General features: G+C 33.9%; 5 protein-coding genes across 5 annotated transcripts in view; 3 read left to right on the forward strand and 2 right to left on the reverse strand.

Annotated features, from left to right (window-relative positions):
* Window positions 1-109: 109 nt before the first annotated feature.
* Window positions 110-934, forward strand: LOC128859550 (uncharacterized). The gene is made up of 2 exons (XM_054096465.1): window positions 110-361; window positions 793-934. The coding sequence occupies exons 1-2, from the start codon at window positions 125-127 to the stop codon at window positions 862-864; spliced, it is 309 nt and encodes a 102-aa protein (XP_053952440.1). The 5' UTR covers window positions 110-124; the 3' UTR covers window positions 865-934.
* On the forward strand, window positions 818-3,010 carry LOC128859548 (probable splicing factor, arginine/serine-rich 7). Its single transcript, XM_054096462.1, has 2 exons — window positions 818-1,425; window positions 1,479-3,010. Exons 1-2 carry the CDS (start codon window positions 1,036-1,038, stop codon window positions 2,577-2,579), a joined length of 1,491 nt encoding a protein of 496 aa, XP_053952437.1. The 5' UTR covers window positions 818-1,035; the 3' UTR covers window positions 2,580-3,010.
* Window positions 2,623-4,448, reverse strand: LOC128859549 (cyclin-dependent kinase 8). The gene has a single exon (XM_054096463.1). It carries the CDS (start codon window positions 4,335-4,337, stop codon window positions 3,033-3,035), a length of 1,305 nt encoding a protein of 434 aa, XP_053952438.1. The 5' UTR covers window positions 4,338-4,448; the 3' UTR covers window positions 2,623-3,032.
* A 3,453-nt stretch (window positions 4,449-7,901) lies between these two features.
* LOC128859554 (ribosome biogenesis protein SLX9 homolog) lies at window positions 7,902-12,348 on the forward strand. The gene has a single exon (XM_054096469.1). The coding sequence runs from the start codon at window positions 8,016-8,018 to the stop codon at window positions 8,598-8,600; it is 585 nt and encodes a 194-aa protein (XP_053952444.1). The 5' UTR covers window positions 7,902-8,015; the 3' UTR covers window positions 8,601-12,348.
* A 1,509-nt stretch (window positions 12,349-13,857) lies between these two features.
* Window positions 13,858-21,881, reverse strand: part of LOC128859552 (zinc finger TRAF-type-containing protein 1 homolog) — a 35,203-nt gene continuing 27,179 nt past the window's right edge. The window contains exons 6-9 of the mRNA XM_054096468.1: window positions 20,109-20,269; window positions 19,906-20,022; window positions 15,369-15,454; window positions 13,858-15,288 (exon numbers count right to left, since the gene is read on the reverse strand). Coding sequence (XP_053952443.1) covers window positions 15,261-15,288; window positions 15,369-15,454; window positions 19,906-20,022; window positions 20,109-20,269 — 392 coding nt within the window. The 3' untranslated portion in view covers window positions 13,858-15,260. The remainder of the gene's footprint in view (window positions 15,289-15,368; window positions 15,455-19,905; window positions 20,023-20,108; window positions 20,270-21,881) is intronic.

Below are 21,881 nucleotides of genomic sequence, written 5' to 3' on the forward strand. Positions count from 1 at the left end.
AACCTCAAAATATGCAAATAAATTTTCAATGGTTTAAGTGTTTTTGTCATGCTTTGAACCACACAGTACAATAATCATATTATAGATGACACAAAAATTCTGTGAATACCGAGTGCTTTTCAAGATGATAGAATACGAGATTTCGTATCTCCAATTCGTAGTGACGTCAGCGCTGCGTCTAAATGAACAAATTGCAGAAGAAGAAAAGCTGAAAGGCATGTCTTTGTTGTATGTTTCATCAACAATATTAGAACAGACAAATCAAAGCACATTGCTTTTATGTTTAATATCTACTAGCTTTGGTTATCTTATAACTTATGTTGAAACAAGTTGTATATTTAAATTTGGTGATGGCAGTGCAGTAAGTTTTATAACGAATTACCTAAATACTATTAGTAACTGCAATATGAGACGACTATAATCAAAAAACAGGTGTTCCTGCCGTGAAAGAAAATAATATATTTCATTGTGTATAAAGAGTTTTTTGTTGGTTGTGAAATATATTATAAAATTAATGCTTAATGTGGAAGAGGGTTTAAATATTTTTTATCGTAGCCCTAGACAGAGGGTGCGACCACAACTTCAAAATAGAACCGCACATTCATATTTCGAGACAATTTGGTAAAGCTAAACTAATACTTCCAACTTTATACTTTGCCTGGAATTGTCAATGTTTTCAAAAAGAAAATCCACTACAAATGCCATAATTTACATTTTAATTACATTTTAATTATTTTATTTTCGATGCAACTCTGCTTGTGGCATGCAACCTTTATTGGTATTACTGTTCAGTGGATCTATTTTCTGTCGCAAAAGAAATTAAATGCGCTACAGTTTCGTGATGGTGATTTTCGGCAAACTTAAAAAACTATCCATTTTAGTGTTTTAACTGCATTATATCTTATGAAAAAAAGAATCAAAGGCCATATAATTGGATAATAAAAAAAACTCGTCACCTATGCGATTAGGCTGGAGAACAGCGCCCATGTGCAGAAGTTCTTGATTTCGGACATATTTTACAAATCTTGCTAAAACATGGCTGGTGGAAATCAAGCTCGCGTCATACAAGTGACGAATATCGCACCCCAGGCCACTAAAGATCAAATGCAAACCTTATTTGGTAATATTGGAAAAATTGAAGAAATCAGATTATACCCAACTGTGCGCGATGTATCATGTCCGGTGCAGTCACGTATATGTTACGTCAAGTATGCCGAAAGTAGCTATGTACCGGTGGCCCAACATCTTACTAATACTGTTTTTATTGATCGAGCACTTATCGTCATACCTGTATTGGCAATACCGGAAGAATATCGAGCATTGGAGATGTCCAAAAATGGCACAATTGTACCTGGGCTGCAGAGGCCCGATTCAAAACTGCCTCCGGAAGTTATAAACCGCATTGAGGGCCAGTCGCCTCAACAGGTTTGCATAAAATTACTCATTTATTAAATTCACTGCAATATTATTAATTTTAGGTAATAAAGACCTACGACCCCAAACTACTAGACAACAATTTACCAGAGTATCCAGCTTTGCCGTCTTTCTATGATTCTCGAAAAATTGAGGAAATACGTAGGACTATCATTGTATGCGATGTCAAAAATGAGTGGCGTCTAGACGATTTGATGGAATGTTTTCAACGCGCTGGTGAGGTGAAATATGCACGTTGGGCGGAGAAGGATAGTAAAACGTATTGCATGATCGAATTCTGCGATCAGCCAAGTATTATTCATGCTCTTAAAATGCAAGGACAAGAATTCAAAGGTGGATATCTGAACGTTTACCATTCAACTGATTCTATTACCAAACCGGAAGCAAAATCGAATGAAGCAGCGCAGGCGGAAATTGAAGAGGCAATGACTATAGTAAAAGAAGCCCAAAATATGATATCTGCTGCAATTGATCCAGTCATTGGAATGCTAGCTAAGGATAAGCGTCGACGTTCTCGCTCACGTTCAAGGTCTCGTGATCGTCGTACTAGCCGTTCTCGTTCCCATCGTTCACGTTCAAGGCGTCGTTCTCGGTCTCGTACTCGTAAACGATCGCGAAGCAAGTCTAAGCGACGTTCTCGCTCACATTCTCGAGGTTCACGCTCACGCAAGCGTTCCCGTTCAAGAAAGCGTTCTCGCTCTCGTCGTAAAAGTCGATCCCGGTCTCGTTCTAAACGACGCTCACGTTCTCGTGATCGTCGTGCTAAACGTTCTCGTTCGCGGCATCGTCGTAGCACATCGAGATCGCGTCGTTCTCGTTCGCGTACCAAACGCTCACGATCAAGAGAACGTAAACGTTCACACCGAGCCCGCGATGAAAAACGTTCCCGTTCTTCACGTTCACGCAGCAAACGCCGTTCACCATCTCTATCAACACGATCACGTTCAAGCCGCAGCAAGGACATTGTTCCACCTTTAAAGTCATCATCTTCGTCTAAACGGCGTTCGCGTACACCAGATCGCAAGTTAAAACCCATTACAGAAGATATTGAAGTTAAAAGTACACGATCTAGTGTCGATTCCAAGCCGCGAAAATCTGTTAGCGTAGAGAAATCAGATAATATGGATATATCTAATTCACCATAATTATGTATCTATTAATGAATGGATAATCATTTCAATCTTAAGCTTAATTATTTTCGCCAGGGCCGTAATTTTTTATTGAAATGTATATGCTTTTTCTGTCATATAATTACAGTTTGGGATTTATGCGTAATAGTCATTTAAGTTAACTCAGACAAAGCTATAACAATAAAAACAACTCGATTATCCACTCCAAAAATTTGTGTATACAAACTTTTAATGTGGTAGCAGCTGCAGTTGTCATTACTCCTAATGATTTCCGAAATTTTAAGTAATACATCAAAGTTTCAATTTAGTAAGTACTCTTTATTGTGGTAGATATAACTAACTCGGTTCTACGTAACTCGGCAAATGAATGATTTTTTCTCGAATTACATATGTACGTCTACGTATTTGCAAATTTAAAAAATAAAAATAAACGCTACCCAGCTCAACACCAAGAGTCTTATTCACTTTTTAGAACCGTTGTTGAAAGTTTTGTTGCTGATTAAACATCATTTGCTGTTGCTGTTGTTGTTGATGATGAAAGTCTTGTGTTTGCTGCACTTGCTGTTGCTGTGGTCCCGCTCCAGGAGGTCCAGATAAGCGCACTCGTTTAGCACTTGGCTCTTGTTGTTGTTGCTGCTGCTGTTGTTGTTGTTGTTGTCGTTTATTGTCGGTCTTATCTTCTTGATCATCATCTGTTAAGAATTCTCTCTTTGGGTAGGGAATAGGCATTCCGGCAAATACGTCTTGAGTCGGTAGTGGATCCTCTTGAAAGTAGGGATCTTGCATAGCTTGCTCAGAAGTTATACGTTTGTTCGGATCCATTAGTAAGAGTTTTTGTAAAAGATGAAATGCTTTACTATCTGGCTTAATTTTATGTCGTTCCATATATTTAGCTAATGAGCATGTTGAATAAGTGGAACGCTTGAAGTCCTTCGTTAGAGTATGATGTTCCGGCATTTTTTTTATATCCTCCCAGTCTTTATCCTGAGGAAAACCCATTACATTGAATATTCGATCCAATTGATCATGGTGATAGGGATTACTGGTTTTTATATCTTCTTGTCTGCAATGGAAGATTGGTTCAGACGTTAGCAACTCAGCAAAAATGCAACCTATTGCCCAAATATCAATTGCTTTCGTGTAATGACGTGCGCCCAGAAGCAGCTCCGGTGCGCGATACCAGAATGTGACAACTACAGGATCTAAATCTGCTAACGGTTTTAGAGGTGCGTTGAATAAACGTGCGAATCCCATGTCAGCGATTTTGACGCGTCCCCGTTCATTGCCATCACCCATGACTAAAATATTGGCTGGCTTCAAATCACGATGCAGAACCCAGTTGCTGTGCAGGTAATGTATGCCATCCAGAATTTGATATAGTAGACTCTTCACCATACCTCTAGGAACGATTACTTGCTTCTTGGCAGCCTTGGCAGCTCGATGGAATTTGATGATATGCCACAAATCATGTTCAGCATAATCGATTAAAAGAAATACTTTCCGGTCGTTGTGAGATAGAAACACCCGAATGAGAGTAATAACATTTTGATGTTTTAATTCCCGCAGCAGTGCAATCTCACGACACGCTGACATGGACAATCCAGTTCCATCAATTTGCTTTAGCGCATATTCTTTTCCATCGCTGCGCTCCTTCCATTTCGCTTTGTAAACATGGCCGTACGTGCCACGTCCTACTTTGCAACCTTCGTAATTGAAGAGATCTTCTACTTTTGTTCGTTCCATTTGCGTTTTCATCTTAAAATCATAATCCATGATGAGATAATTGACAAACAATTATTTTCCTAAATATTAATTAATAAACCGCGGTAAAAACCACTGTACTGTATATCTTTTGTGGCGTCTATCAGCTGTTTCCCACCTGTCATATGTGTATAGGGTGGTCCATATACAACTTTTTTAATCAAATGTTTTCTTCACCAAACAATTTTCCTTCCTTTTGTTTGTATGATGTCGCAGCGAATTTGGAAAGCGGAATCTCTTATTCTATCATTTTTGGATGACCAAGGCGGATTGGGTACTAAGGTTGCGTCATTAAAAACCAGTTACTTTATTTTTCGCGATTTTGACAAGTCTGACGTCAGCTCAGTTCGCAATACAAAACAAACGAACAAAACAAACAAAAGTAGGAAAAATTATGAAATTATGAAATTACGAAAGTATGTGTATGTGTGTATAATTTCTTGTGCTTGGTTGTTGCCATTGCTTTCGACTACTCGTCCTCTTCACAAACAAGTAATTAACCTTCCTTTTCCTTGTTTATTCATCCGCTTTTACGACATGGCGAATTCGGAAGGCGTAATCTCTTTCTCTATCATTCTTGTTAGATGACTAGATGCGAAACCCTTTTTCTCCTGAAAACTCTGTTATGTGCATTTTTTACAAGGCGAATTAAATACCGAATATTCTATCATTCATGCATTTTTTAAAACATTTGTCACTAATGCCACACCGGAAGAAACATTAAATGGGAATTTTTAGTTTCCACATTATTGAGAGCTCGGTAAGACTATATTACCTTCTACAGATATAAGCAATAAAAATAAGAACAATTAGTATAAAATACATAAATAAACAAAAAATTAGTGCTTAAATGAAAGAAGTATATAAAATTTAATTAAATGTTTTTTGTTTTTTTAATTGATTACAGATTACGTATTTTATCTGTTGTTGTTGTTGTAACAGCATAAACATTCCCCATACTTACATACGGGGAATGCTGCTGGAGTGACAGTCCTTGGCCGGATATAAATCCGGGTCGTTTCGGTAACGTAGAACCGACTGTCGTGGAAACGGAATACGTTTCCCGTATTTCATCTTAACTTCCTCGTTGTCTGTTTATCTGCTTGTCCGTCCGCAAAGAATTTAATTATAAAACTCTTGAGTGAGTTAGGTGAGGTCGTGACTGTGTGACTAATTACAGTAAATTGTACAACCACTCATGTACTTAAATATGTGCATACATATAAAATTAAAAAGTGCAAAATTGTAGTCAAAAAGTTTAATACAGTTAAGTACAAGCTCAAAAATCTGTTTTTTATGTCAACTAATTCCTAATAGTAATGAACATCAACAAGATCCTAAGCCCCTCTGACTAAGGCTAAGGGGTTAAAAGTAAAACTAATTTTTGCAAGTTCTTATTATAAAATAATCACATACATAATATATTATAAAGATTTATTTATTTATTGGAATTAATATATAATACTAAAACTAATACAAGAACGAGTACTAGCTGCCAGGCCATATTATAAACTGTATTCCAATAATAAAAAAATACTGAAGACAAAATGAAGAATCTGTATATAAAAAAGAAATAAAATTTAGATAACGGATTTTTTACAGAAAATTGAAATGCTATGCCATTAGGTATAAACTAAATATTCCGTAAGTTTAAGTTCCAGGTATTGCCAGAAGTTAAACTCCTACCTATCCAAAATCGTCCTTGATATACTCAACTGATGTCCTCATGATACTAATCAGCTATTGACGCGCGTCCTTAAATCTACTCATCTGATACCGCTTTCCATCTGGACCCACCACGTTACAAGCGCATGTATTTTTACTATTTACATTTCCTTCATCTTTTATTAATGTTTCATATTCAGCCATGCTATATTATAATTGGGAATGTAGTGAAGAATACACCCCCGAGTAATTATAGATATTTATTATTACTATTCAAACAGAAATTTTGCCAGTGTTGCTCACACCCCTAAAAATTATTATTATTATACTATGATTAGGACACTGTGCTGGATATTCCAAGAAAACAAGCTATACAACATTTGAAAAATCCTATGACCCGATTTACACGAAAAGACATCTGGAAGGGAAACATTTTGTTCAAGGGCGAAGGACGGTCGGGGAAGAGAGAAGGGATTTTGTCTCCCGTACTCGGCGACACGCTTTGCTCTTCTTATTCGTATTTCCAATCTTAAAGCAATTTTTGACAGTTGCTTCATTCGTTTTCTTCTTTTGTGGAAGAAAGTTCTAAGTTATGTGTTGGTTTTCAATCAAACGGAAGATAACAACGATGACAAACATACGAACGCTGCTTGGGAAATGCACGATTATTTTTGCTAGTAAAGTAGGTATAATTTAAAATAGTTTTGGGACATGTTTATGTTGATTTCTAATTTTTCCCTGCATTTCTAGATACTCAAGTTAATTTTAAGTTAATTATTTACATTTGAAGTATTTTTAATTTAATTTTTTTGGTTCAAGTATAAGAATTTATAAATATATTTCAATAAAAAAACAACAAATTATTTATTATTTAACCAGTTTGCATTTTTCATTCATACATTTAAGAAACTGCTGTCGAACGCTCTCTGCTTTACATGTAAGCGCGTGCTAGAATACATCCGAACCAGACGATGCTAAAGTATTAAATGTCAAAATGTCGCGGAAACATTTTTGCCCGTGTGTACGCGAATGAAACATTAAAAAAGAATTTCCAGTGTCTCCCTTCCAGATGTCTCCTCGTGTAAATCGGGACTATGCGAATAGATTCATCGATGTATTATTTCCGATGTATCGAAAAATATCGATTTAAATTTCCCAGCATCGAATTAAGGGGTTATACGCAGTTATGAAGCAAATAAAAGACGGGTTGTCAAGGATTTATCCTGAAGAAACTTCACAATATTTTAATTTGAAAATTTTTGGCGGTTATAAAAGCATCCTTCAAGAACGTAACAAAATTTTTTATTTATGAAAATGTTGATTATAGAGCGCGTTGCAGGCGATTTCTGGAACCTTCTTTAAAAAAAGACGATTTACGGTGTACATCGTAACTCAGGATTGGATTATCTGAAATCAAAAAACCAAACAAATTTTGTTAATATATTAGATTATCTAGTAATTAATCGTTCGGCTAATCAAAATAGTGAATTTTCACAAAATGGCAGCTTTTAAAAGAAATGATTTCGATTTTTACGTTAAAATTTGGCCGTAAATTGATTATAAAATGGAAAATAAGTATCAGATTTACAAAAGGAACGATTAATTACTAGAAAATGTATCTTTAAAGATTGAGTTAAAACGGTTGACCGATCAAACAAGCCGTTTTCGAGATATCGTGTACACCGACTTGAAAAATGCCGTTTTGAAAAAAACACGTTTAAAGTTTCAATACCTACCTTAAAACGTGCCGAGGCATCTCTACATATTTAGGTATAACTCCGAAAGTATTGCTTAGGTCTACTTCAAATTTCGTGCGTATACTTTTGAATATATGTACATTACAAAAATGCAATAAAAAAAAATCGATTTTTTTGAAAGTCATAACTGCGTATAACCCCTTAAAGAAATGCGTCGATGTATTTATGCCACTCACATCCTTAGTATTAAAAGTTAAACAAAATATTCTGTAATTACAATACAAAATATACTGTAATAAAGTTAATCGTAACAGTTATTTTAGTAAAAATGGTCAAAGTCAGCAAAAATATCCGTATGAAAGCCAAGGCATCGGTTGCGAAAGCGGCCGCGAATATTAAATCACATGTGCGTGCAGCAGCAAAGTCAGACGATTCGAGTATGACGAAGGATAAATTATTATTGCCAAAATCACCAACAAACAAGAGAAAAACAATTACAAAACGAGAAAAAGTGCGACGGAAGCATAAACAACTTATGAATAAATTTGCATTGATAAAAAAGAAACGTAAAGAGGAAGCGGCACGCAGAAATAGGGAAAAGACGGAAGTTATTGGTGATTTGAAACCACTAAAGGATGCGTTGCCTTCTTTAGACGAGCTCTTCAAGTTGAGCAAGCAAAAATCGGATATAAAAACGGGTACCAAAGACATCGACGAATCTACCAGAAATAATCACACAACAAAAGAGGAGAAAAAAATGAATGTTAAGCAAAAACTGAAGAAGAAAAAAGAAAAATTAATACGCCAAGTCACTTCTTATACTGCATTACTTAAAGATCCGGATTTCAAAAAAAATCCTCGCGATGCCATTTCCTATCATATTAAATATACACATGGGCTCATTGATGATTGAATTAAAACGGTTATTTTAATAAATGTATATTTGAAATTTTTGTATATCGAATAAAAACGTCATATATTTTTGTAAAACTGGTATACCACGAAAGCCGGAGGCCGTATTCGTATAACATTGGAAAATCCCCGTACTCTGAATTCATGACGATGGAATAAAATATATGTTTTTTAAAGATTCCTTTATCCGTTGGATGTTGCATGTAGCAAGGAATAGAGCTGATGCTTGAAACTGCAGGCCAATTGTGAAGCAGGGTCTCATGGCTAAGTTACTTGACATATTTCATCAGGGATTAATTAACCATATAAGTAGGGGTATATTCAGAAACGCATTATAAATGCGCAGTAATTGCAGCGCTGGCAACACTGCCAATGTGACAAGTGATGCAATTGTTAGATTTGTTAACGATTTGCAAAAAGATTTGTTGCATTTATGAACGCGTTTTACACTAAAATGGAAGTATTATTGAGTTTAGTTGTTGACGATATATTTGAAGTAAAAAGTGAGAGTTTTTTGCTAAATTTAAGAAAAAAAAGACGTGTAAAGCTAAAAAGAAGATCACATATAGTAAGATGTTCATTAAAACGAAAAATTCCCAAAAATAAATCTTTTTTCCTAGTCGCTAATGCTTTTTAATTTATTGTGATTGTTTGTGATTCATTACTTTTCCAATTTTCAAAAAAAAAAACAAAAAACAAAAAATCGTGTTTTGAAACAATTAGAAAATTTTCGCTGCGCGATTTGCCCGTCTATTTTCAAATCTTTATTCACTTTTTTTATTTCTTCCGCCACCTTATTCCACAAAACACTCTTTTTCCTCCTCCCTGAAGCAAATTCACTTTCCATGCTCAGTCGGACTCTGAGAAGCAACTTTACTTCCGATGTACTTAGATAATCGCTAAAATCAAGAAAAATGTAATAAAATATTGTTTTAATAACGTATATTTAATATATCTTTGCATTAAAAGCTAAAAAAATTAGTTTTCTACTCACTTTTCATCAGACATCATATTAGCGTAATCAGCGGCAGTATTAAAATTTTTCCTGCAAATAATGCGTGACGGTTGATACAAAAATGGCGTTTTGGAACGCGATGCATTTGCAGTACTGCCATATTTGCATTTCTGAACGCATTGCCAACACTGCAAAAGTACGTTGCGCATTATAATGCGTTTCTGAATATACCCTAGTGCTACTATTGTTGAGTGCCAACATAGGTTCTGTCTATGTATACAAAAATTAGTTAATTTAGCTTTAGTCCTAACACAAATATTCAATGCTTTTGCGAATCGTGCTCAACTTGAAGTTATTTTCAAGGACTTTTTCAAAACGTTTGATAAAGTTTAAGTTTAATTCTTGTGCAAATGTTGAGGGTCTACAGCGTCACAAGATTGCTATTAAATTCCTAAATCAAGTACAGTTGTCGATGCATGATTAGATATTCCACAAGAGACACTGTGCATCGCTATTGTTCTTAATATTTATTAACGACCTACCTTTTCATTTTAAATTCGCTAAATGCTTAATATTTGGCGATGATATTAAACTCTTCTTGACAGTTTACAATCCGCCAGACTATATAAGAGTATAGTGGAGCTGTAATAATTTCGGCAGTGTTACTTTCTACGAGATGGCATCATGATCTCTTACAAAATTTCTGTCACTTGTTCCGTCAGTAAAATATTGACTTTCCTGTCTAACGCAGTATAAAATTTGGGATTAAGGAAAATAAAATTTTTTATTTAATAAATACTACTCTGTAGATTAATATTCTGTATTTAGCTAAAAATTATGTTCAAATGAAACGAAGGTATTGATTAAATTTTTCAAGCAACAGCTAATCCATTGAGTATCAGCAACAAACCATCGAAAAACAGAGTCGTAATACCAAATATCTGTAACTATTGAATGCGGCAAACATATGTACATATATAGCCACAGTAGACCACCACATGTTTGAGTTAAACTTATTTTTTATTTTTAACTAATCTAGCTCTGTAGGCTGTATTTTAACAAATATATAAATAGGGATTTTTGAAAAAAAAAAGGTATTTAGGGGGAAATTTAGAGTAGACAAAAACTTTTACGGTTTAAGATAAGTGCATAAAAAGCCTAATCCAAGCTAAATTTGTAAAAACCTAATTTTTAAATTTTTTTTACAAATTTCGCTTTTTTAACAGCTTTTTCTTATAATATATTATTTAGCTGTTTTAAGAGCGGGTCAAAGTTGCATTTTCGACCAAAATGGTAAAACGTTAACTTTCCGTGAAAAAGTTCGACGCTTTGGACCAGTGCTGCCTTTGGGAAAATTAGTCGGGAAGACAACCTCTCTCAGAATCACGGTTGGACAATATAAATAAAGTTGTTTTTATAATAAAATTCTCTTTTCGCATTCTATTAAAAGCCATTCCATTGCATTTCTACTGTTATCTTTCCATAAGCACATATATAAAATATTGGAGACGGAGTTCGGACATGATGTGTCTAGGTTGAGCAGCTCACCCCATCTTAATTAATGTTAACATCGCCGAATTGTTTGTAAAAAGGGTGAACATTCCTTCCGACGCTTAATTTAAAATAATAAAACTCGTTTTAATTTTCTTTATTAATACTAATCTTTTCACGGAGTATACTTTATATTATAATGAAGATTTATTATTTTTTCTTACATTGTTCAAGTAGTGTTTTATAACGACTTTAGATCTACAAAGTATTTTCAGACTAAATATATTATGTATGTATGTATGTATGTATGCTCAGGTGTGAAAGACAAAAATTAATTTAATAATTAGTATGTTACTATTGTTACTGTTTAGAAATATTATGCGTTCTTTTTTTGCTTTTTTAAGTTCTTCGGCTTCTTTATACGAGCATAGAAATTCAATGCGACGTATTTAAAATGTTTAATTTGTAGAGGGTACGTAAAAAATTACATAGCACTCAAATGACACGACTGCAATATTTTTCTTAAGTAAAGTATAAAAACTATTCTTTATTCCGAAACTTAAGTGTCTTATTTGAAAACCAGAATGAAATTGTTCTTAAGTTATGAATCCAGTGTAAGAATTATGAACAAAAAGGTAGCTGCATTGCCGTTATGTACATATATGTATATGTGGGAAATTTTCAATCTTGTTAATTTTGTTGGATTCCGCAAAAAGTAAGAATGACGGATGATAGTATAAAATTAACTGTCTCTAAATTGATTCAGTTAAATTGAATGAGAAGTCAGGATATAAATGAAGCTTTCGTACTGGTAGCACTATAACCTTCTTTTAAATAAAAAAAAATATTTAATTTAAAAAAATGTAATTAAAAAAAAAATTAAATAAAATAAAAATTTAATTAAAAAAAAACAATTTAACTAAAAAAAAATTTAAATTAAAAACAAAAAAAAAATTTAATTAAATTTAAATTAATGATTTCTGGTGAGTTATTTTAAGGTGAACTTTTGTCCCTCTCGTTCTTTGGTTGTTGTTGTTGTAGCAGTATAAACATTCCCCATACATGTACGGGGATTGCTGCTGAAGTGACAGTGATATAAATCCGGGTCGCTCCGGTTACAAAGAACCGACTGTCATGGGAACGTTCGTTCTTTGGTCGTTACCGACAGTTACCTAAGTAATTCCCTGAAATGTAAGTCTTGCAGCTCTGCAAACATCAAACATTTTAAAATACAATTTTTCTATCAAGCACCACCCATTAACATTTATGAGTAAAGAATATTTTTCATTTTGAATTTCTTAAATGTCAAAATATTAAAATTTTTTTTTAATGAAACCCTATCTACGAATTAGGTGAAGGTTTTCATCAGAGTGAGACTCAATGTGGAGAAAGAGTTCCCTGCTGGACGGAAGAAAGATTGTATTATGGAGTAAAATTGTAGAGGAATTAGAAAATAATAAACAAATATATGAAATTTTTTTGAAATTTTGCACAGAGGGTTTTTAAACCTGTAATTGATATATAAAATTATAAAAAAAACGTAAAATGGGTCTAAAAAGCTTTTTAAAGCCTGCAATAGAAACTTTCGTTAAAAGCTGCATACTCGTATAGTATTTCGTAAAAATATATGTCAAAACTTACAATTGATCGGTTCATTTAATGAACTTCATTATAAAATGATAACAAAGTATTACACATCCATACTGTAATAATTGCAGCAGTGCTACTTTGATGAGATGGTATCGTTCTGTCACAAAATTTCTGCAACAATGTCGCGTATTCTGTCAGTAAAATGTTGACAATCTGATACTCATCACTAGTTTATCAGGCGCGGTATAAAATGTCTCACTGCGGTTAGACATAATACTACTATGAAGTTTAATATTGCTTATTTATTGTTTTTAGTGCAAAATTAAGTTTAACGTCTGCAAAATTTTTGCAGCTAATCGGTCCAATATCAACGACCAACCGTAATATTTCTGTAATTATTTATTGCGGCGTACACACTCTTTATTATTGGGATATGATTTTACTGTTCCAAAAAATGGTTTATTTTTAGAAAATTTTCTTTGTTTGTATATTTTTAAATAAAGCGTTTTCTCTTTAATTTTGCATATGCCTTTTTTCTTACTGCATCATATATCAAATCTGCAGCTTTGCTAGTTGTGCGCATACTGCAAGTCTGAATGCATTTCCGAAGAGATCCAACGCTTTGAAAAAATCCCATCCACATATTGCAATGCACGACCTCATTTCCACTGGGAATATAAACGTTTATAAAATAGTATTACATATATGTATGTTTTTATGTAAGTTTAAATAAAATAAATAAATATAAATACAAAGCATATACAGCCAAAAATTATGCTGCGGATATAACTTAATGTTTAGCTCGGGCCACTTTTTCCTACAAGATTATATTTGTTTGCTAATTAAACTAAATTTGAATATCCAAAATTGCAGGATATAACGCCCAATCGCTTTTTAGCAGAATTCGCATTGAAAAACTTGTCTTCACAATGTAAACAAAGCGTTTTTGAACTAAAGTACGCAAACTAAATTAAGTGACCACAAACTACAGTCAGGTTATCAAGCTGAATTTATTAGAGCCGCATCAAAAATTTGACTATTGCTCAGTTATTTATTGTGTTTAAGTGTTGGAACAAAAATTGTATATGACTACTAATATTTTAATAGTAGGCAACTTGCCATTTGTCATTATACAACTTATCAAGTGGTGTTGGCTCTTACAGTGACGTGACATTTCGACACGGGTATTCTTATTGTTTTAATAGAAGCATTACAAAGTAAATTTGTATGTAATACATTTATTTATTAATATTAATATATATAAGCGCTGCAGTGTACAATCTACAGAACATTGGTCTATGTATTTATTATGAATGTGTTATCCGAAACGAAATTGAATATCTGTATTCACTACTATGACAATGTACTATATGTGTTGTATGTATATATGAAAGAATGTTTATTTGGTACATCGATATTATTGTGTTAGGTATTAATTTTAGTAGAAGATTAAATATTTGCAATTATATTAATTTTTTTGTTATTTCCTATTCGCTGATGTTATTATTTGTTTCTGTTTTATTGCAATGTTTGAGATCCTTACACATGAAATTCTACCCTCAATTATTTTGATAATTGAACCAAATATTGGATTGTGTATACATATGTCTATGTTGTAATTGTATAACCTAAGCTTCCATAAATATGAATTCATTTTTTCACAAAATTATAGTATAGTAAATTTTTTTTGTGTTTCGAAAAACTTTTAAAATATGTAAGATCTGTTTAACGAAATTAAAACTTCAGAACTGAATTGCCACTTCACATTGCTTGTTAAGTCATATTTAGTCATGGCAGCGTATTATTGATGAGTTGACGCTAAATAAAAATTATAGTTTTGTAATTTGGATGTTTTCAGCCGGATTTGGTGGCATAATTTATATTTTTTTTTTAACAATTTTTTGTCCATTTGTTCCTATATGAGCAACTTATATAGTGATATACTTACTTATCACGAATTCAGCACTCTGTTAGAAGACAACATTCTCTCTATAGATTTCCTTCTTAGCATACCAAATGATAACTAACATTTTTCTTGGAAATTTATTCACCAAGAAGAATACTGGTGCTGCTTGCATGTAAATGAGTTTTATGACGAAAGCAAGAATATATGAGATACCTATTATAGTGGTACATAGTCCATACTTAGTAAACCACTTGCAAAACTATAATTATATAAAAATGTTAGTAATCAGAAAACTATACAGACTGTTGTCTTCGCATGGATTGCTAAATTCGTGAACACAACTGTATATACTTTTGACTCTATGTATGTGAGCTGAAAGCCTTACTTTCACTTAAAAAATATATAAATTTAGTGCACAATTTGTCACTATAAATATATGTACGATGCGTACTCAAAATACGTGTGTATGAAGTATAAAAATCAATGCCTAACGGGTTAACGTCAATTGAAAAGAACGCCGCCAATTTGTCCTACCCCCTTCACATCAATACGTACATAGTGAATTTAACTTTAAGCATTATAAACGACTTATATATGTATGTATACGTAAAATATGGCTTAAACTACAAAATAATTTTGATTTGAAATATATATATATATATATATATATATATATATATAATTTTCTTGCGAATATAAATAAGTCAGTGAACATTTGTTTATTTATTAAGCAAAAACATCAATAGGCTGCAAAGAGAAATCAAAATATTAAATTAGTACAGTAGTTATTACTTCTGCATTTAGTTACATATATAATTGTATCGTACCGGAAATTTATTCCTTTGTTCGATAAGAGCCTATTGCACTCGGAGCTATCCGGCAGAGGCAGCACATAGTAATCACTTTCGCTGCTCTGTGGAGAAAAAATAAAAATTAAAGTATTTATTTTATAAATAAATAACTAATTTATTTATGTATTTAAATATTGTACATAGGGTACACATCATATTGCACATTGCACATAGTGGCATCCATTATTAGACTTCCCAAACTAGCCCTGTCTATTGAACAGCATTAGACTTAAATGCTTTATTTTATAAATTATCTCAATAATCAGAAATTAGCCCAAAGAATCCTTTATTTAAGGCCGGCGGGCCAATTAGATGTCCTAAATTCAGTAGTTTTCGCGAAGCGTTGTAGGATGAGAAAAAAAACAATTAGCCAAATGAAGTTTTGGGGATAGTTTAATATATAATATATTTGAACTAAAAAAAAAAATTTTGTACAATCTCCAACAATATATTGTAAGCCGAGTTATCAATAGATTCCCAGAGCGCCTGTATCCAACTTCTGTACAAGATACAACTTGCAATTTTCATCTGAAAACAAAAAAAAAAAAAAGATTATTAATTTTGATGTAATTATCTTCTATGTGAACTAAAAAAAACATCCAAAAACTTTTTTTAAGCGACTTTTTTACCCAGTTGAAGTTTTTTTTCCTTGAAAAACCACTTTTTTTTTCTACCTTCCCCAAAAATTCGAATTTTACGTGTTTCTCCCAATTTTCTTAGTTCACATAGAAGATAATTACATCAAAATTAATAATCTTTTTTTTTTTTGTTTTCAGATGAAAATTGCAAGTTGTATCTTGTACAGAAGTTGGATACTTCAGTGGCAAGGCGCTCTGGGAATCTATTGATAACTCGGCTTACAATATTTTGTTGGAGATTGTACAAATTTTTTTTTTTTAGTTCAAATATATATTAAACTATCCCCAAAACTTCATTTGGCTAATTGTTTTTTTTCTCATCCTACAACGCTTCGCGAAAACTACTGAATTTAGGACATCTAATTGGCCCGCCGGCCTTAAGTATAAGTTTCTGAATGAAATTATGCAAGGGCAGTTATAAAATATTTCAACGTACATACGTTAAAAAATTGGACAACCCTTTTTTCATTACGAAGCAGTGGTGACTCTTAATTTTGTAACTGATTGAATAGGGGAAAGTTGCCAAAATTTTGTCAGTTAATTTATAGGCTCTGAAGTGGAGATCATTGGAAATGTTTAGTTTGGCTGGCAGCAATATCAGTTCATAGTTTTTATATTTTGTTTTATTTTACAACGATTTGTTTGCTGTTTGGCAAAGGGTAAATATTCTTTCGATATAACTCTTTTTTCTTTACAAATTATTTGAAATATATTTTTGAGTTATTGAATTTTTTATTAGTTTTGAGGCTTAGAAATGGAATACCCAGGAGGCAAAAATCAATATTTTTGACTTCTGCTCTTCTTTGCTCGCCCGCCATCGAGCAACACGCTGTTGTTGTTGTTGTAGTAGCATAAACATTCCCCGTACATATACGGCGAATGCTGCTGAAGTCCTTGGCCGGATATAAACCCGGGTCATTCCGGTTACGCAGAACCGACTGTCACGCGGTCATAAACAGCGCTTTTTGTACCGAATCGTCACGAGAGATGGTGCCTATACATCAATATGAAGTAAAGAAAGGAGTGGGTGACTCCAGGAGATACCCCAAAGCCGAGAGACATGTCAGATCTTCATCTAAACAAGCATCCCGCCGTATTCTCCGGACTTTGCACCGACCGATTACCACTTTTATGCTTCTTGTCAAACCATATGAAGGGCACCCCAATCGTTGAAGACGGCACTGTTGTTCTGCTACTCGACCATGACGAGGTGAGTATAGCTATAACGTGGATAAAGAACAATAAAGCCGCGGAAGCCGACGAACTGCCGTCTGAGCTTTCCAAACATGACGGCGAGGAGTTCGTAAGGTGAATGCATCAGCTCCTATGCAAAATATGATCGGGTGAAAGCATACCTGCCGATTGGAATTTAAATGTGATCTACCCAATCTATAAAAAGGGTGATCCTGCAATCTGCGCCCATTACCGCGGGATTAGTCTTCTAAATATCGCGTAAAGGGTTCTAGCGAGCGTATTTTGTGAAAGGTTGAAGCCTATCATCAACCAACTGATTGGATTTTATCAGTGTAGCTTAGGACCAGGAAAATCTACAACTGACCAGATATTCATAATATGTTAAGTCTTGGAGGAGAATCGACCCACACCATCTTCTTGTCGATTTTGGAGCTGCATTCAATAGCACGAAAAAGAGTTGCAATGTCTGAATTCGGTATCACCACAAAACTAATACGGCTATGCAAAATGACGCTCCTCAATACCAGCAGCGCCGTCAGAATTAGGAAAGAGTTCTTTGAGCTGTTTGATACCAAACGAGGTTTCAGACAGTGCGACTCGCTGTCATGTGACTTCTTTAACTTGATGCACAGAACTTAATCGCTCAGGCACATTTTTTTATAAGAACGTACAATTGCCGGCGTATGTCGACGATATTGACATCATCGGCCTTAGCAACCACGTTGTTAGTTCTGCCTTTTTCAAACTGAGTAAAGAAGCAAAGCGAATGGACGTGGTGCGGGAACGAGGGCAAAACGAAGTACCTCATCAAACAAAACAAACAGTCGGCACATTCGTGTATCGGAATCCATGTCACTGTTGACAGTTATTATTTCGAGGTTGTTATAGACTCCGTTTATCTAGGAACCAGCTTTGACACCGAATCGGGAAGAAAACATTCAAAATAAAAGAAATTTATAGCAAAAAATCAAAGAACTTTTGTATTCCACTCCCACAGAAAACGGTCGTAGGAATATCAATTCTATGCCAAATCGAATATAAAAAGTCATTGACAATTATGGTGGACATAGCGGTTATTGATTAAACTTCGATCATTTAACTAGCATTTTTAACACTAGATTTACGGAACCCGTCATATTGATGGATTTTCGATTTAATGCTTAAAAAATTCTGAACATGCAAATATTATTTTAAATAAAATAACATCAATTCATTGCCTAATGTGCGAAGCACTTGCCAAATAGTGTTTTATAAGAAAAATAGATCTAACTATATTTGCAACAAATGTAGTACATCCAAGATAGAATACACATGTAAAAAATGTATTGAAGACAACAATAAATAAAAATCTATAATTTTTTAATAACAAAAAGACAGACTTCAGTAAAGAAAGGTATATTCTTTTTGTTCCTTTCGACTATTCTTGTCACTAGTTTAAGTTTTTAAAGATCCTTGAATTATTATTTATATTTGTTATATTAAACTATGAAATGAAAACCAGGTATAACTGGGAGCAGGTGCTGATATGATTCCACTTCATCCTCTATACATCTGACGCAAAAAGGACTCGAAGTAATTTCGAGTCTAACAGCATGTATACACCGCGGATAGTGCCCCATAAGAACGCCCACGAAATTTGGGAGCTGAGATTCTGTCATCTTCAGAATATCTCTCGAACGCCTTCGATCCACACGTGGCCAAAAGGATTTCATGCCATTACACGTTTGTGTACTTGCCCATCTTTCCAGGAGTAGAGCGCGGTTTGTCAAGGAGATTCCAATCCTCTCTTTCCCCTGGGACACTACCTCAAAAGTCCCTTGCCTGGCTTCGCAGTTTCCCGCAATGTCACTATAACCAAATACCCTTATGTCAAATTAGCCTTATGTCAAAAAAATTCGGATGCAATCAAAAGTGAAGCCAGGCATTCCCTAACCAGTTTCGAGTGCACCATAATAGAGCAAGTAAGTAGTCAATCAGCAGCTTCTTTGATTGCGGCTACCTCAACTTGAAACACGTTGAAATGATCCGGTAACCTAAATTTGAGTCTGATGGGGAGCTATTTGCAGAATATTCCTCCTCCACCCCTACCGTCAGACTTCGAGCCATCCGTGAACAGATTAACCAAACTCTGCCCCCAAGTGTTGCACCCTGTTCCACTCCTCCCTTGATGGAATATGGGTGGCGAGAGTTCCGCTTGGACTAAGCGAGGGTACACACTGATCCGTTGTCGGGGGGATGGACCCAAACCATAGCAATCAGCTATTCTGATCAAACATATGGGCATCACTTTTATCGATTACAGGTGCCGCACCATAACGCCATAACCATACGTAGCCGTATGTATATAATAAAATTTTATTTTTCCCTGTGAAATACTTTACATTTGTTTTGATATTTGCGATAAAAATTTTAATATAATATTAGAAAAATTAACTGGCTTATTGGAAAATTATCCGTGGTTTTGTTGTCATTGTCCGTGGCAATGTTGCGGCTATGGTCATGGTTACAGCTATGGAGTTATGGCTACGACACCACTAATTGCAACTTAACGTCTTTAGCGCCACGTTTTTGTTATGCCTATTATTTTTACTATAATTATTATAATTTTTGTTTAGTCTTTCGGCAAATCAGTGAAATGTAAAACTAAACCAAATTTTTGTTAATTCACCAACATCACTTACTTGGTCTGTAAATTCGTGTTTGTAGATTTGTGTAGCTACCTTCATGTCTGAGAAGGGCCCTTTCAAAGCAAAAAAGTGAATGCTCATGGGTGTGCTCGTTTTTGTTTTCAAAATTAGCTATAAGTACGAAAGTGTTAATATACAATCATTTGTATTTACAAAGAATTCATGTATAACATTCGATAGTTTGCATTATGTAGTACCTGATAAGTTATAGTGCGTTCATTGGATTGATGCGGATCACGTTGACTATTGTTAATGCGTGACTTTACCACCCACTGCTGACTGAATGCCGTAAATCTAGCTGTCTCATAGAACAATTTGTGTACATATTCATCGGTACGATAGGGCTTCATTTGGAGATCTGTGAAATATACATAAATATATCAGAAATTTATAAATAATGCATAACATATGTAATATAGTGAATCTGTATAGTATAGATAAGATGTTAAAATTTTTTGTAGATACTTAAGGAGGAATAATATGGATCAAAAGGACGGTTTTGGATATATGACAGTTTTTTTTCTGAAATATTTATTTCCAATACCTGTCTATTTATTGTATTATATACAAGGAAAGCAAAAGCAAACAAAGTTATCAAAGATGTTCCAAGGCACGATGACATATCTGAAGGATATTCGAAATCAATTTTTTCAATAAAACATTCGTTGACGTTGGTGGAGTGCAGACGTATTTTTACACAGCTCCCTATCTTTTTCTTGTTTATATTATATTAAAGTAGCGATATTTTTTTGTCCTAAATGTAACTCGCAGTACGCGGGAGGTAATTTTATATCAAGTGGAATTCCTTTGCAAATCTTTAATTTTAAGTGTGCAAAACTGAATTCCGCTTACATGAAAGGCATCAAAACGAACGAAAATCTAATATTCAGATGTAATGCCTGCTGTCGTGTCTATGTCAACGTGAATATCTAAGATTACTAATGCTTTGTGTTCCTTAAAAGAGTATACTGTCCTGCATAATCCAAAAAACAACAATCTTGCCAGCAACATTGCGGCTAATAATGTACAGCTGATAACAATAATTTTGGACGTAGAGGCATGGAATTAATCGACTACTTTCATCATTCTGAGCATTGGGTACATATGTATAAGTATACACACTTGTGCCCACATAATGTTTTTATTTATATCTCTTTACAATATACGCAACATTTTGAATTCTAAATTTTTTCGTTACTTTTTTATAAAAGTACACATAGTTAAAAATTTGTGATTTAATATATGAGCACAAATGTACAATACATATGTACATATATGTCTATATCTGTTTCGATTTCTTTATATTTACTATTGGCTTGTGCGGAAAGTAATCTAATTTTTTTGGGGATATATCGAGCTTTGAGGTTAAACCCAGGCCTTTCAGGTGGTCATAAACAGTTGAATTCGATAAATTTAACCTCTCACCGATCTCAGGTGTTGTTATTCGTCAGATTGCATCAACTAATGCCTTTATCGCGTTTTTATCGGCTTCAACCGGTCTTCCAGAACGTGGTGCATTTTCGACATCAAAATTGCCGGATCGAAATTTTTCAAACCAGTTCTGTCACTGGCGTGTTATCAACACATCGGTGAATTTCTCTATGGTTTGAACAGCATTTTTACCTTTTTTATAGTAAGAAAGTAAAATATGACGAAAATGCTGCTTATTACTCTCCACATTTAAAAAGGTACCGACCAAAAACTACTGCATAAAATCACTTGAACTTATTCACACACAAGCCTTGCTATATCAGCTGTCAAAACATATAATGACAATGCGACTTTATTGTGAAGTTAGCTGTGAAAAAATACAATTAAATCCTCTGTCGGGAAAAAACGAAATTATTTTCCGATCAACCCAATATTATACATAACCGTTATGTGAGCAGAATTATTTATAATACCCTTATTATTCACAAGTTCAGGTGCGTATAAAAAAAAGTAAATTTTTAATCGCGACAATGATTATT

The sequence above is a fragment of the Anastrepha ludens genome, chromosome 4, assembly GCF_028408465.1.
Source record: "Anastrepha ludens isolate Willacy chromosome 4, idAnaLude1.1, whole genome shotgun sequence".
Classification (NCBI taxonomy): domain Eukaryota; kingdom Metazoa; phylum Arthropoda; class Insecta; order Diptera; family Tephritidae; genus Anastrepha; species Anastrepha ludens.

Excerpts from the sequence above, each read along its gene's own strand:
- LOC128859550 (XM_054096465.1), top strand. The coding sequence starts at position 125 with ATGATAGAATACGAGATTTCGTATCTCCAATTCGTAGTGACGTCAGCG. Across the intron at positions 362-792 it reads AATTTGGTGATGGCAGTGCA|TGGATCTATTTTCTGTCGCA; the intron begins GTAAGTTTTATA and ends ATTACTGTTCAG.
- LOC128859548 (XM_054096462.1), top strand. The coding sequence starts at position 1,036 with ATGGCTGGTGGAAATCAAGCTCGCGTCATACAAGTGACGAATATCGCA. Across the intron at positions 1,426-1,478 it reads AGGGCCAGTCGCCTCAACAG|GTAATAAAGACCTACGACCC; the intron begins GTTTGCATAAAA and ends TATTAATTTTAG.
- LOC128859549 (XM_054096463.1), bottom strand. The coding sequence starts at position 4,337 with ATGGATTATGATTTTAAGATGAAAACGCAAATGGAACGAACAAAAGTA.
- LOC128859554 (XM_054096469.1), top strand. The coding sequence starts at position 8,016 with ATGGTCAAAGTCAGCAAAAATATCCGTATGAAAGCCAAGGCATCGGTT.